Source organism: Nothobranchius furzeri, chromosome 13, assembly GCF_043380555.1.
Source record: "Nothobranchius furzeri strain GRZ-AD chromosome 13, NfurGRZ-RIMD1, whole genome shotgun sequence".
Taxonomy (NCBI): Eukaryota; Metazoa; Chordata; class Actinopteri; order Cyprinodontiformes; family Nothobranchiidae; genus Nothobranchius; species Nothobranchius furzeri.
The window spans coordinates 44,749,020-44,763,556 of NC_091753.1; the positions used below are offsets into that span (position 1 = coordinate 44,749,020).

A 14,537-nucleotide genomic window follows, 5' to 3' on the forward strand; every position below is an offset into this window, starting at 1 on the left:
TCGTCAAACCCACGTTTTATTATTTTTCAGAGTTTGATTAGGAATTAAACTAAATGAGTCTGTCTATCCTGTTTTTTTAAGTACCAGTTCATTATATTGAGTCATATAACATAGATACGTTCAGCCATTGCAGCCGTTTCTGTAATGATCTCACTTCATGTTCATCTAACGGGTTTCTCTCATCTGCATCATGGAAAGTGGGTTTTCCAACAGCACCATTCAACTAAAAATGGCTCGGTACACAACTCACTTCAGCGTAGTTGGTTTACCGTCACCAACTCCGTGGAAAAAACATTTATGCGCTCGCCATAGTGTGAGGGATGTTTACTGGTTACAAAAGCAGGTGATCTGTATGTCACACAAAAACAAGATTGATCTTGAATAATCAGCTCAGTCTTTGGCTTTTAGTCAGACTCTGAACCAGAAAACAGCTGCTAGCAGAAATCTCTGGAACAACCAGTGACTACCCTCTAGTCAGTCAGTCAGTCAGTCAGTCAGCGATCAACAGTCGCCAACTTCGCCTTTTCTAGTACAGTACACTAGGAACCACAACAGAATCGCACCAAACCGAGTCACTTAGTGGTGCTGTTCAGGGGCCAAATTTGGACAAAACACTGTTTTAATGTTACCAGATTTAAGTTGGATGTATAGTTTCACATTTTATTTACCAGAAAGAAAATTAGATTTTCTTCAATGAGAAGAATCTGCTCCTCCAGGTCCAAGTCCATGGTTCTCAGTAGACTGGTCCATGTGGGTTGGGAGTGAGTCTGCCTCACAGGTAGAAGTTTATGAGCCCTGGTGGTTCTTTGTTTGATGGTAGAGATGGAGCAACAGTTGGACCAGTAATGTGGACTTTGTTCCATTCTGACAAGGTAAAAAGGAGCTAATCTGGAGTCATTTTCATTTCAACCCCGTCTTCTAGTCATTAGCAGAGTTGGGCTTGTTATTGAAAAAAGTAACTAGTTACAGTTACTTATTCAAATGGTATTGATTGCTTATATCAAAACGTAATGCATTACTGTTAAAAATAACTTTTACCTTTTTCAAAGAACATTCTAAAGAATGACCCCATGAATGTTTTTATAGCAGATTTTCATCACTATATAAAAGTAGCTCAAACAAAAATTCATTATTCTGCACAGTTTTTTATTTAAGACCAACTTCATTTATTTTTTATTTTTTTAACAAGATCCCAGATAGAAAAGTGGCTGAAAAGGGCTTCCTTCATACAGTGGTTGCACCCAGCCTCAGAGGTGAGGTGAGGGGTGAGGTCATCAGAGGAACTCTGGGTAGAGCTGCTGCTTCCTCTACTTAAAAACGAGTTAGCAGAGGTAGTTCTGACATGCTTCCTTTGGAACGTTTCACGGCACGGTCCATTGGGACGAGACCCAAACCTGTTGCATTTACACATCAACCTCGTATAAGCAGTGGGAGATGGATGCATTTGTCTCATGAAATACATTTTTCTAAGTAATTTGTGTTCTGTTTTTGCTTCCAGACGGAGTCTTTCAGAACCACACCCGGCTGCGGACGCCCCCTTTACCCCTTTCCCACTCTCACTCCCCCAATCATCAGCACCATGCAGCCTCTATTAATTCCCTGAACAGGAGCAACTACACTCCTCGGAGCAACGCGAGTCCGGCACCCACAGACAGTTCTGCTCCCCCCGAGGGTCCTGCCAGTGCTCCAGACTCTGGCAGCGCTCAGGACAACTGGCTGCTCAACAGCAACATCCCTCTGGAAACAAGGTAGCTACCGTGGAAGTCTTTACCAAAGTGCAAGTGCCTTTTATGAGAATGAAGCTTCTGTCATTGAACTCAGCTTGTCACGTCATCTGCTCCACATTATTCCACGGTGCTACTTAAAAGCAAATGGAAAATTATTCGGCTTGTAGCAAAGGCCCAACGTCTTAAAGAAACATGATTCTTGTGGCAAACAAGAGAAAAGTGTTGATTTTGGCTGTTTGGCTAATATTAGCCATCAAAAGTGGAATTATTGAGTTTAAACGGCAGCATAATTATAATCAGGTTAGAAAATGCTAAATTACATCCAGGCTCCATTGCTGCTCCACTTCAGGTATCAGCTTCACATATTTCATATTAATCAACATCACTTCTCTAGCACATTTCTCAATAGGAGGCTCTTGTGTGAAGGAGATTTGTCAAGTATTATTGTAACTAAGGCCCTGTCCACACGTAGTCGGGGATCTGCCAAAACGTAGATATTTTTCTACGTTTTGGCCTGTCATCCACACGAAAACGGAGTTTTTTCACACGAAAACGGATCTTTTTAAAAACTCCGGCCAAAGTGAAGATCTGCGTTTTCTCCGTTTTGAGTGTCTGCGTGTGGACGGACAAAACCGGAGTTTTAAGGTCCGCAACGTCACTTTCTGCGTCGAAAAAATGCTGACATCACGTGTGCGACCTGTGTTTACACTAGCCGGCACCATGGAAGCCCTCAGAGCTGCACTCTGTCACTACCCGATCCATCAATTGTCCAAGCGCTTTTTGCTTGTTTGTTTTTGCAAGCGGAATTACTGCTCCTTGCGGAAGACCACAGACGAAGGACGAGGTTAAGAACGGGGGAAGTACTGCCGCCTACAGGTCTGGCATGTCCTTAACAACGTATTTATCCGGGTACGTGTGGACAGAGTTTGTTTTTAAAACGCGGTGGTGTGGATGCACGTTTTTGGAGGGGCGGATATTCATTTTTAAAAAACCCCGGCTACGTGTGGACTAGGCCTGAGGGAAAGTCTGGTGGTATTTTTTCCAGCAGGTAGTTTAAATTGTAAAATACCAGGACTAAATTAGTCTATTTTGCTTTAATTAGGAACATGAAAACTTCATGGATAATCCAATGTTTAACCATCACCAGGTTACCAACAAGGATAGTAAAGAAAAAGCTTGATGACTGAAGAAGTTAATGAAATTTACTTTAGAAAATAAGATTTTGTGGTTAAAATACAAAGTTGTTCTACAATTATATTTATATATTAATCTAAAGTAATTACAGTATATTTTTGAAGCACCCTGGACCATGTAAATCAGACACAATGAACTTTTTCCTGCTCTTTTAAAATATGTTTTGTGAATAAATACATCAAAAGCGGTATTTTCCCTCATATTTTTAACACATTTGCATGAGTTTCAGGAACAAGAAGAGAGTCAGGTCAGAGAACACATCACAACATTTGGAGCCTTATTTCCTGAATTTGACATCTCACCTCTGATTGGCTAACAGCAACACAACTCTGCTTTGCAAACAACACACACCTGAAGGGATTTTGCCGTGTTGTGGAGCTGCTAATGCTAACAGTTAGCTTCTACAGGTGGAGACAATCTCTACAGTTTCCTGGCTTTCCAAATCCTAGAGTTTCACAGTCTGCTTTCTATCAGAAGCTAATGCAGGAAATAGAGGTGGGAGACCATTTTCATGTTCTGCCTGCATGAAAAAAACAAATAAATAAAAAAATCAGAGTGACTGATTATAATCTGAAATAATCAAGTAGTTTTTCACTGAAGTACCACTTTAAAGAGCTGTAGATGTGAGGACCCAAATGTGGATAAATCCAGGAGGCAGCCAGGTAAACTTAACTTAAATAATTTAATTAAAAAAACTCCAGAGTACAAGTGCAGGTATAAAAGCTGGCAGGCTGTCTCTTCTCGGTTGTAACTTCCCTGCAGGAAAATATTAACTGAACAGTGATTGACGACCATTTTGTCAAGCTGTTAGCAAAGTACAGTTCAGAAAGATTTGATCTCGCTAGGTAAGCTTTGATTCAGGAACCAGAGACGGCGATAAAGGCTGAGGTGTGTGGGCATTTTTCACTTCTTTTTGCCACGTCAAAAACCTCCATTGCCCCTTACTTTGAGTGAACACGTCGTGAACAAGAAAACCTGTTTTACATTGACCGACTGCACACTGCACCGATTTAGAGCATAAACATTTTTCAGTACTATATTAATCCTTTGATGCATGTTCAAAATAAATATATTAAAATCTCAATTCTAAAAAATGTGATTGAGTGTAGAGGTCGACCGATTTCCCAATGCCAATATGTAGGAGACGTGGTCAGCCGATGGCTGAAATGTATTGCCAATTTTCATGGTCAATATCCAGACATTCCCACCTTATTTTTATGATAAAATGCCACTAATAACATCAGTAGATGCACAGCATTTCTGAAGCTGAATCTGTTTTGAACTTTGAATTTAATGAACTGTTAAATCTTAACTTTGTGCCCTGCTCAGTGTTAAAGTCAGACACCTAAAAAGTTAATTTAGAGTCTTTATTATGCAGATGTTATTAGTGAACATAAAATTACATTTAAATTAAATTCTGCAACATCACTGGGCTGCCCCAATGATGTGCCTGATTAAAATCAGCTTTACTAAATATCGGCCGATGCCGATGCATAAATACGATAAATATTGGCCCTATATGTCGGTCTACCATTAATCTTGTATTGCATATGTGAAAACTACAATTATATTGCTAAAAATGACACATCATGCAATATGTCAAACTATTGTTTTGCAGGAAAATCCCCAATAGCTGATTTTACTTTACTGTAAATAAGCAGCCATGAACAGACTTATTGTCTCTTCCTTCAGATTTCCTGAGACGGTTCAGTCAACAGGAAAATGAGTCAATTTCAGCTGGCGGGACACTATAATGTATAACGAATGATTACACATCATGCAGCTCCAGTTAATCCTGCACAGGTATTCCCTGTGGAGCCAAAAGACAGATGGTAAGGGGGAGGAAATAGTTCTGCTGAAACCAGAGTTTCTACAATCCAGCACTTTAAAAAACATCAACTTCTAAAGTAATACTACTAAAATCATTAGATATATCCACACAGACCTTGGAGTATTAAATTTCACTTTTACCTTGTTAAATAGTACAACGTTGGCTATTTTATATCACTTTTGTGGAATTAAACTGCTCCAATGAACGCTTCCATTATCCCATCCAGCTCTGTCACTAGAGAGAGTCCAGATGTTGAAAAGCTCTTTGAAACCGTTTTTATTTTGTGTTTCTGCCAAGCATCTCTTTCTTTTTTCTTCATTAAAAGCTGTTTTCTTCCCCAAAACTGAAACCAAAGAAACTTCACTGCTGGTCTCGGTAGGGCGCGGCTCAAAAATCAAGCCTTTTCTCTTGGACCACTGAATGTGTTGAGCCTTCTCGTTGCATGTGGACAGTTCATTTCTCCATTGCATTGGAGCAATACTTCCTTATGGAACAGAGCTCTCATTAGGGGAAGTGCATTATGGGATAAATGAGACATGAACATTTAGATACTTTGACACAAGCAGAAAAAGTGTTTTTTTACAGTGCTGCAGCCATTAAAGGGGAGAAAAAGTTATAATTAATGACTAATTTGGGTAATGTTCCTGAAACCAAAGTGACAGATTCATTTGTAAAACGATATTAAGATTATTTTTAAACAGAGTTTGAGCTTTTTTATCTGTGATTGATGCATTGTTTTCTCCCAATCACAACCTCAAAGGAGCCAGAATACTCTAATGTTTAACAGAGAAGAACAAGACGCTTGCAGAGAGGGGCAGGGCTCGTACAAAACCAGGTATGGTAGTGTACAAAAGAGGCGAGCGAGAGAGAAAGCTGTTACTTGTCTCACTTTTCTGTAGAAGTAGTTCCATAAGGGCCTTGGTTTATTTGTCCCACGTCATCCATCGTGTTGTCCATTTGTCAGTCGCTGTTGCTCGGTGATCGTTTGATGTATGTTTTTTGCATGCGTGTCTCACACCGGCTTCATATCCATCTCTCCACCTGTGTGTAGAAACATAGCAAAGCAGACATTCCTAGAGACTTTGCAGGACAACCTCATTGAGATGGACATTCTGGCATCAGCGCGCCACGATGCCTCGTACAACGACGGGTATGTTGCATGCTTGCTATCTGGCTCCGACCACTGTCAGAATCTGCTTTGCCATGCAAACACAAACGCCTGTGCCGTTTGTCCCTCACAACCCCCTCTCTCCATATTTTACCACAGTCAGCTGTCACCACGCGTCTCCTGATGTCCTAGAATCTTTGCTGTATTTTGTCCCTTCAAACAGATGACCTGTTTTGCATAAAGTCACACTGTTGGGCTGTTTTTGCCTTTGATTAATGATAAACATGACTGCTTTGTGAAGCGGCGAAATAAAATGAAATGTCAGTGATTCGACTTGATTTTTCCAAGTAAAGTATAGTCTCTGTGACTTTCCGCGTCATATATTGCAGAATGGCATTCCATCACATTCATGTCACTGTCGCTCTGGAGCATCTTGTAAACTTGTCACTGAAATGGCCTTGACAATAGTTCTCCTGTCACAGACCCTCTGATGGGCTGATCATGAGGTGTATTGCTACACATGTTTTCTGAGATAGCCGACCATGCTCTTCAAGGGCGAATAATTCTCTTTCTCACGTCCCACACTCTTATATGCTTTACCTCCCCTCTGGACAGCCCTGACACCACTAGTGTTACTCTTTCTGCACTGACATGAATGTGTAAAAAATAGTCCTGGAAACTTGGTATTGTGTTAATTCACATTTTTTTGGTTTGTTAACTATTAGCATAACGTAGTGTGTTTATTTTTCTGTCAGAAGCATGATGTGTGTTAACAGTATTGAATGTGTTTTTGGAATAAATGTACATAAAGCTGATGGACAGTATTGTTGGATAAAGCTCCGGTCTCACTGGGTTAGGACTGCTGGTGACCAGTCTCAGAAATGTCTCAAAACGGTCCAGAAAATTCTCAGTTTCCTTGCATAAGCTGCAGGGCCTCACTTTTGTGTTGCAAAATTTTTAACATGTTTTGACAATTTGCAAGAAAAATGTTTTCTCAGAATATTCTTAGATGCATTGAACTCTTGATTTTTTTCTCAATTGCTTCTCAAGCTAGTTTCCAAAATCTGAGAGGGCAAATAAAATAAAATATGGATGCAATTAGGGTAAATTGCCAACAAAAGACATAACTACAACATTTTTGGACTTAAATGGCTACAAGAAAGTTGCATGAGTGTTGCTATTTATTGGTGTCACCAAAGGTGACCCAGTCCAGTAAATAAACAGCTGACAAAAAAAATGTACACACTAGTTGAGGGTGATTCCCATTGAAAGTTTGCATCAACCTTTTCAAAAAAATTGTAAATACACAGATTTTTAATCTATTAATGGTGTTCGGCTTTGTAAATAAGCTGTCTCATCTAAGACGTTTAAGAGTTGTTGCTTAAGATCAATGCTAACCCTGTTAGTGCTCGTAAAGACAATGAAGCTATTGGTGCTAATCCTACAAAACCCAACATGAGTGGTAACAGTGCTGCAGAAATGTGTGCATCGATTGAACTAAGCGCCCCCCAAACATTTCCCAACTAATCTCCAATTGGTCCCTAACGGTCATAGCCTGGTGAGAAACTGGCCTAAACCTGAGCCACTGATGACTAATTACTGTTTTTTGTGAAGCTTACAAGAACATTCTGTTTTTTCAGGCATTTCCTGTTCAAACCAGGTGGTACATCGCCAATGTATTGCACAACTTCCCCGGGGTACCCTTTGACCTCCAGCACAGTGTACTCACCTCCTCCACGCCCTTTACCTCGAAACACCTTCTCTCGGCCTGCCTTCAGCTTGAAGAAACCCTACAAGCACTGCAACTGGAAATGTGCTGCTCTCAGTGCCATCCTCGTCTCAGTAACACTGCTGCTCTTATTAGCCTACTTCATTGGTGAGTCACTGTTAACGCTCCCACACGTTTACAGAGACACCCCCGTACCACCACCCCTGTGCCAAACGGGAATGCAGGCATCTTGTGTCCCTTCTTTCATCCATTTTAATAGTGCAAAAGCTCTTCCCAGCACTTTATGAGCTTGGATATATTGGGACTCAGATTGACTCCCCTCTCGCACAACTCGTCAGGAAAGAAACATTATCATTCATAGATTTGGTTTGTCGGATCTGCAGAGGGGGTTAACCCAGAGTCCCGCTCTTGTGAGTAGGCTAGATAGGAAATAGATTAAAAAGACATCAGCCATCGCACAGGAGAGGACTGCACATTTAGAATATTCATCTTACAGAAAGTGATTGACCAGCTCTCCCAGGTCCCAGCTGGATGAGGAGCATCAACTACGTTATGCTATTAAATCAGTTCTGCTCAATTTGTCTGCTTTCATCCTCCAAGGGATTGATATTCATATTTGAGCACACGGTCTCTGATTTGTGTGTGTGTGTGTGTGTGTGTGTGTGTGTGTGTGTGTGTGTGTGTGTGTGTGTGTGCGTGTGTGTGCGCGCGCGCGCGCGCGTGTGTGTGTGTGTGTGTTTGTGTGTGTGCGCGCTAGGCTGGAGTTTTTTGGAAAGCCAAACACCCAAAAATTTGAAATTGAGAAATCTAAAATGATGAAGAGTTCATCTGTTTACTCATCATCCCTTCATCTTTTAAAATACATATTGATCTGCTTCCCTGACACCGAGTTCATATAAAATGTGTGTTTTGATGTATTAGTTGAGTGTTCAGCCATGTTGGCTACAGTAGAGTTCATGTTTTTAGCAACCTGTTGATCTGCTGGTAATTTAAAAAGTTCTGTTTGTTGAAAATCATATTTCTTCTAAAATTATCTCCCCATATAAACTATTTTTCACATTTCAGCTCAGAGCAATTTGTGAAAGCATAACAAGTACACATGCTAGAAATTATTTTCTAGATTTAATGTAGAGGTAACATCAGCATCAGTTCGGTCACTTAAAATAAAGAGAAGTGTGGAAGCAGTGATGTTTAGGGTTAGATCTACAACTTCATGTGAGAGGAGACGTGCCCATTCACCTTCTATTAAAGGTGATTTCAAAGATTTATGGTTATGCACCGTTCACTACTAAACATTCCGGTACGCTGAGAGGCTTTCCAACTTAATGCTCCGTGTGGAAGTCAAATCTACTTTTGGATATTTTTGTTTTTTGGTGTGTGAAAGACTCTTGTCAACAAGTCTCAAAACATTTGCAAGGACCTCTTCCTCTTTTCATTTGGGATTTTGAACAGGTTTGAAAAATGTGTAGATTGTTTAGTTTTTTTTTTAAGCCAGGACTACACTGTGGGTTTTTCGGCAGTCCTAGTCAAGTCCGTTGGCGTGAACAGAATCGTGACTAAAAACGGTGAACGTGAGAGTGATTTTCAAATCTGTGGCTGTCCAGCGTGACCGGCTCTACGACAGCTTATTGAGAATGACCACAGTCAGCCTCCAGCAGTTTTCAAGCACTGCTGTAAAACCTACGACCCTCGTCTGCAGTCGACCAATGAAAACACACCTGGGGATTGACGCAAACAACTAGTGGTGGAAGTATAATACGAGAGTAGAATTTGCAACATTAGCAACAGTGGAAGCTACATGTAGACCACTCCTTTTCTGGAGTTCGAAATCTACAAGGAAGTGCTAATGGTGGAGTTTTCTCCCCCCCCCCCCCCCCCCCCCCCTCTTTTCAGCATAGTTGTTTTGGTTAGCTGTCGGCTTTTAATGGCATATGCATTTCGGAGGGTGCACTCCTGACGTTGCGTGTCCGGCTAGAGCAAAGTGTCGCATTGTTTGGCTCACTGAAACCTTGGATCGTACATTGTGCCACCTTTCTGGAGTCCTCACAGTGCGAGTAGTCCTGTGCAACAATGCACAATGTGGTCCAGGCTTCAAAGAGACAGTGTGCAGTTTTTACAGTTAATATCTGGAAATATCCATCGAAATGTTGTTAAAAAGGAATTAAATGATCCCCAGTTGTTGAAAATTATTATCTTTGTAACATATAAACTTAAAATTCGGGTCTAAAATACATGGGAGCGGATTTAAGTCTCTGGGCGATGCCGTATTTGATGCAATGTTTGCTTCTACGGGAGCCCTTGAGGGCAAAATGCATTTACTGATTTGTAAAAAATAGTTATAAAAAGTTTGCCATTCATAACCGTTGTTTTACACATTTACCTCTTCACTTGTTGCCAGTGATGAAAGGGAGTCTGATGTGCTTGTTGTTTTGCTGGAGGTTGCGCTCCCAGGGATTTTTGACCCTAATGGCCATCCGTTGATATAAGATCTTACTCAAACGCAAAAATACAGCTGGCTTGTAATGATTTAGGCATGTACTGTCCCCCATTGCAAGGGGGTTTCGTGTCATCAGAAAAAAATGAGACAGAAAAGAGATTCAGACTTTTTTTAAACCATTTAAGACATTATTAGGCAATTTCCTTAATAAGAGAAAGAAAAATTGCCTGTCATTCAGTGAAGTTACACATTAAGTTGTTTGTAATTTTTTTTATAATTATTATATAAATTTTAATTTGAAACATAATTTTCTGTGTCAAGGTTGTGAACTGCTTAAGTTTTTCATAATTAAAGTTCTGTCAGATCTGTTGATCCATATTCAGACAGAGGAGTTCATTTGCACTTGCATTTAATATATTTTATGTTATAACGGCGCTTCTGTTTCACGGTGAATGCCTTCTTAACATATAAATGGTGTCACTATTGAACTCAAGTCTCACACAGATGAAGAAAGAATGTAAATGGGGGAACGATGAGAACATTTCAGTTCATTTGCATGGAGGAAAGAACAGGCAGATCCCTCTGCGTGGCTCTCATCGGGGAGATAAATTAATTCTTCTTTGAGGACATTTGTTATAGATATTCATTGGGCTGCAACGGTCTTAAAGAGCTGTCGTTTCTGCTTCACCTTGAGGCCAAACGAAGTGAAATCTGATTATTCATTTTTTGTCACTGCAGCTTTTTGCAGCTTTTCATTTGTAATTCAAAACAGTTGTGGATCTAAATAAGAATCAATGGGTTGCTACTTGTGGTGATTATCTATGGATTAGCTGTTTCGCATTAGTGACAATTTGAGTTTGACTTGGTTTTGGCGTCAGCTGTGTGGCTTGGTGGTTGGAGCAGATAGTTTCTTCTCTTGCTTTTGCAACCTGGCGAACAGCCAGAGAGGTCCATCAGCCTGACATCTTCTAATCAAACTATGCAATTATCCGCTGCAAAACTCAGACCATCGCCTGCAACACCACAAGTAAACACGTTGGAGTCCAAACCTCTCCCTTAGATTGGAATTTCCAATCAAGAACAAGAGCCGTATTTAATTAAAGCCTGATGAGAAGATACATTTAATTTCAAGAGCAGTTAATTATTGAGGCCTGTAATAGGGAACTCTGGATGGGATGTCTAATAAACCCAATTATGACTTGTGACAGATGTTTTGACTTCAGCACAGTTGTTGTTATTTTTCAAAGCGGGGCAAATGGACCCATTTTGAAGTGCAAAAAGGTTGGGAGTTTTTGATGGCACTATTTTCTCTGTGGTTGCTTGCTCATTAGCACATTTTTTATATGTTCCTCGTTTTTAAGGTCATCAGTATCCTCCTGTGTTCACTTTCATTCACCGTGGGTAACCTGTCAAGGACAAAGAGGTTGGGCCTCAGAAAAAAATGTCACTACTTGATTCTCAGACCCATAAAAAGGCTTCAAGCAAAACCTGATTTTATACGTTTAGTGTTTCTGAACATTACTCGACATTTGTGTGATCTCGGTGGGTCATTATCAATTTACCGTAGAAATTCGAACTTTATTCATGCAAATAGTGACAACTTCGGTTTATTTAATGCAATGGAAAAAAAGGACCACATTTATTTTATCTCCAACAGCAGCTGAATCACATTCTCCCTGAGATAATTCTGGCAAACTCCAACTGCACAGTTGCCTAGAAATCTAGACAAACCGTAGCAGCAAAAGATTTGGCTCTGCAGGTAGGTTCACCTTTTCTTTCCCCTACACCTGAAAGCATCACGAAACAGCCACAAAAGGTACTACATGTGAATTATCCGCCATTATAGCGGATGAGTTTCCTTTCTACCAGTAGCAAAGTGTAATGTTTTGGCACGCTATCATTATGTTTTGAGTCCATTTTTTACGTGCTATGTGTCCAAAACACCTCAGAATCCGAAGTTTAGATCGCACCAGACAGGAAGTAAAACACAAAAGCAGTGTAAAACATTCAGAAACTTTCTAAATAAATGTCACATTCAGGTAAAGGCACATAATTTCCTGTTAAAATGGGCTGCTTGGTGGCGCAGTTGTTAGCACTGTTTCCTCGCAGCAAGAAGGTTGCAGGTTCAAAACTCGGCTGCGGCCTTCAGCGTGGAGTTGCATGTTCTCCCCATGCATGAGTGGGTTTCCTCCGGGTACTCCGGTTTCCCCCACAGATCACAACATGCCCTATAGGTTAAAAATTGTATGTCGCTTTGGATAAAAGCGTCTGCTGAATAAATAAACATAAAACCCACATAGCTAATGTAAACAGAACAGAAAATAAACCACAGTCCGTTTTTGATACATCCAGCTGTCTTTCTCCTTGCTTATTATTGTGTGGACTTCTGAAATCACATGTGGTGTTGTAATTCTCCCGGGATTTTGCGCCCTCGTGGGATCAGCTGCGTGGAACGCTTTTGCGCCCATTTCGCGTCAGACTAGCTCCCGGTTGAGATTGAGCTTGCAGGTAAAATGCTGCTATTAAGTTTTGTGACCACTTTCACGGCCAGCGGAAAGAAGGGGTCAGGCATGCTCCATTGTAGCCTCAGCAGGTTCACCATTGGTCCAAGCAATTGTAGTTCTGGCCAGTCACAACACTTCATGATTGTAGAGAGATGTTGTGCAGGGTTGGCACCAGAGATGTGACAGAGAAAAACTACAAAGATTGGCTCAGGAACGGCTTTGGCATCAACTTTGGACAATTTGTCCAGGACTCAGACAGAGGTACTTGAGTCCTTTATTTTGAAAAAAAGTGTATTTGCATCATCTGATTCTTCTTCGACGGGGGATGTTGGATTCCCCCGTTGACTGATTTCCGCAGCGATGTTCATTGCTCTGATTGGTCCTTGCACCATCCAATTGTGTGCGGAGACATTTTGGAAGAATATGTCCCATGACAGAGCTCTGTCTGTCAATTGTGGCCTACATATTTGCATAATGTAGGATGGTTTGCCAGGCTAACTATGCTGGGCAAATTTTTTGCTTTTTCACAAGTTTTGCCAAACAGACAATAATAACTCAGAAACTAACCTCAGATCCATCATATTTTAACATTTTGAGTGAGAGGAGAATTAGCTGAAGAGTTTGATGTGTGAATGGTATCTAATACAGTAAAAACCAATATGATATCTGAAATCACATTTTAACACCAAAATTGGCCAACAATATTAATAATAATAATGCATTGAACTTATATAGTGCTTTTCTAGACACCCAAAGACGCTTTCACACACTCACACACTGCTAGTGATGGTAAGCTGCATGTAGCCACAGCCGCCCTGGGGAGGTCTGACAGAGGCGAGGCTGCCATTTGGTGCCGTCGGCCCCTCTGACCACCACTAACAAAGGCAAGTTGGGTGAAGTGTCTTGCCCAAGGACACAACAGCAGGATACCCCTGGCGGGAGCTGGAATCGAACCCATGACCCTCCGATCATGAGGCAACCCGCTCTACCACCTGAGCTACTGCTGTAGACCAAAATCTCTACTAAAAACAAGCAAACTGACAAAATGTAATAACATTTCTGTAAAGAGGTTGATCAAAATTGGCTGCAATAAATACAAAGTTTGCAGAGTAAGTATGTTATGTGTATTTTGGTACTTTTTATACAAAAAATGTAAAAGTAGTGTAGTAATCTTCTCAAAATGCTGCAATTTTTTCATTGCATCTGAAAAAATAAATCTTTGTAGACTTCTAAAACTCTAATAAAAAAAGTTCTATGTGAAATTGTCGTAGTACGCCAGGTGTCACTTTTATGACTTTGTTTAATAGAAATATCACACAGATTAAATGACATGTTCACTCAGACAACTTTTTTTACAACATTTATTTTCTTTAAAGTCGTTCTTGACAATTAGAGTTCGTGTGCAATTGGATTGATTCTGAAGGCAGGTGTAATCGACCAGAGACAGATTTGTTTCAGGTAAGCTATGAGAAGACAGGCGCTGCTGTATCAAAGCTCATTTTAGTTTTTAAAAGGTGATTTTAAAGCCATGTGATCAAATGAAAGAAATGGAACCCTGATTTATTTTTATTCCACTAGATCAAGATGGTTTGCCTTCCTTTGAACGCCCAAAGTACTTTAGTTTTAGACCGCTAGGATGAGAAAAACATCTCTTGTCTTTTCTTCAATAAGATCACAAAAATTCTCTTCTCATCATTGCTTCCTTTGAACTGTGGACTAGTTAAAAAGTGCTATGAAACAGGCGGCAGAAGCACTTACTGCTACAGCGGATGACCCACGCTCAGACTTCTTCCAACTGAGCTTAGAAGACTTCAACTACAGTACCGTTGTTCCCTAATTGGCACATGGCGTGACCCAACTTCCTGCCAAGATATGAGCAAAAAGAGGGCACAACATGTGCTCGGGACAAAACGAGCAAAACTAGATAGTGCAGTCTCTTTGACAGGTCAGTAGAATAACTGGGACTCAAGACTTAGCTTTCCCCTGCCAGTGGCCGTCTCATTAAAA

The 14,537-nt window shown here is 40.6% G+C and overlaps 1 protein-coding gene across 10 annotated transcripts in view; it reads left to right on the top strand.

Annotated features, from left to right (window-relative positions):
* tenm4 (teneurin transmembrane protein 4) overlaps positions 1-14,537 on the top strand; it is a 224,535-nt gene that overhangs the window by 102,955 nt on the left and 107,043 nt on the right. For 5 of the 10 annotated variants that reach the window (XM_054742618.2, XM_054742619.2, XM_054742620.2 and 2 more), the window contains 4 exons: positions 1,499-1,748; positions 5,513-5,587; positions 5,804-5,902; positions 7,501-7,736. In XM_054742618.2, the coding sequence (XP_054598593.2) occupies positions 1,499-1,748; positions 5,513-5,587; positions 5,804-5,902; positions 7,501-7,736 (660 nt within the window). The remainder of the gene's footprint in view (positions 1-1,498; positions 1,749-5,512; positions 5,588-5,803; positions 5,903-7,500; positions 7,737-14,537) is intronic. The other 5 variants (XM_015951297.3, XM_015951301.3, XM_015951302.3 and 2 more) reach the window with 3 other exon arrangements.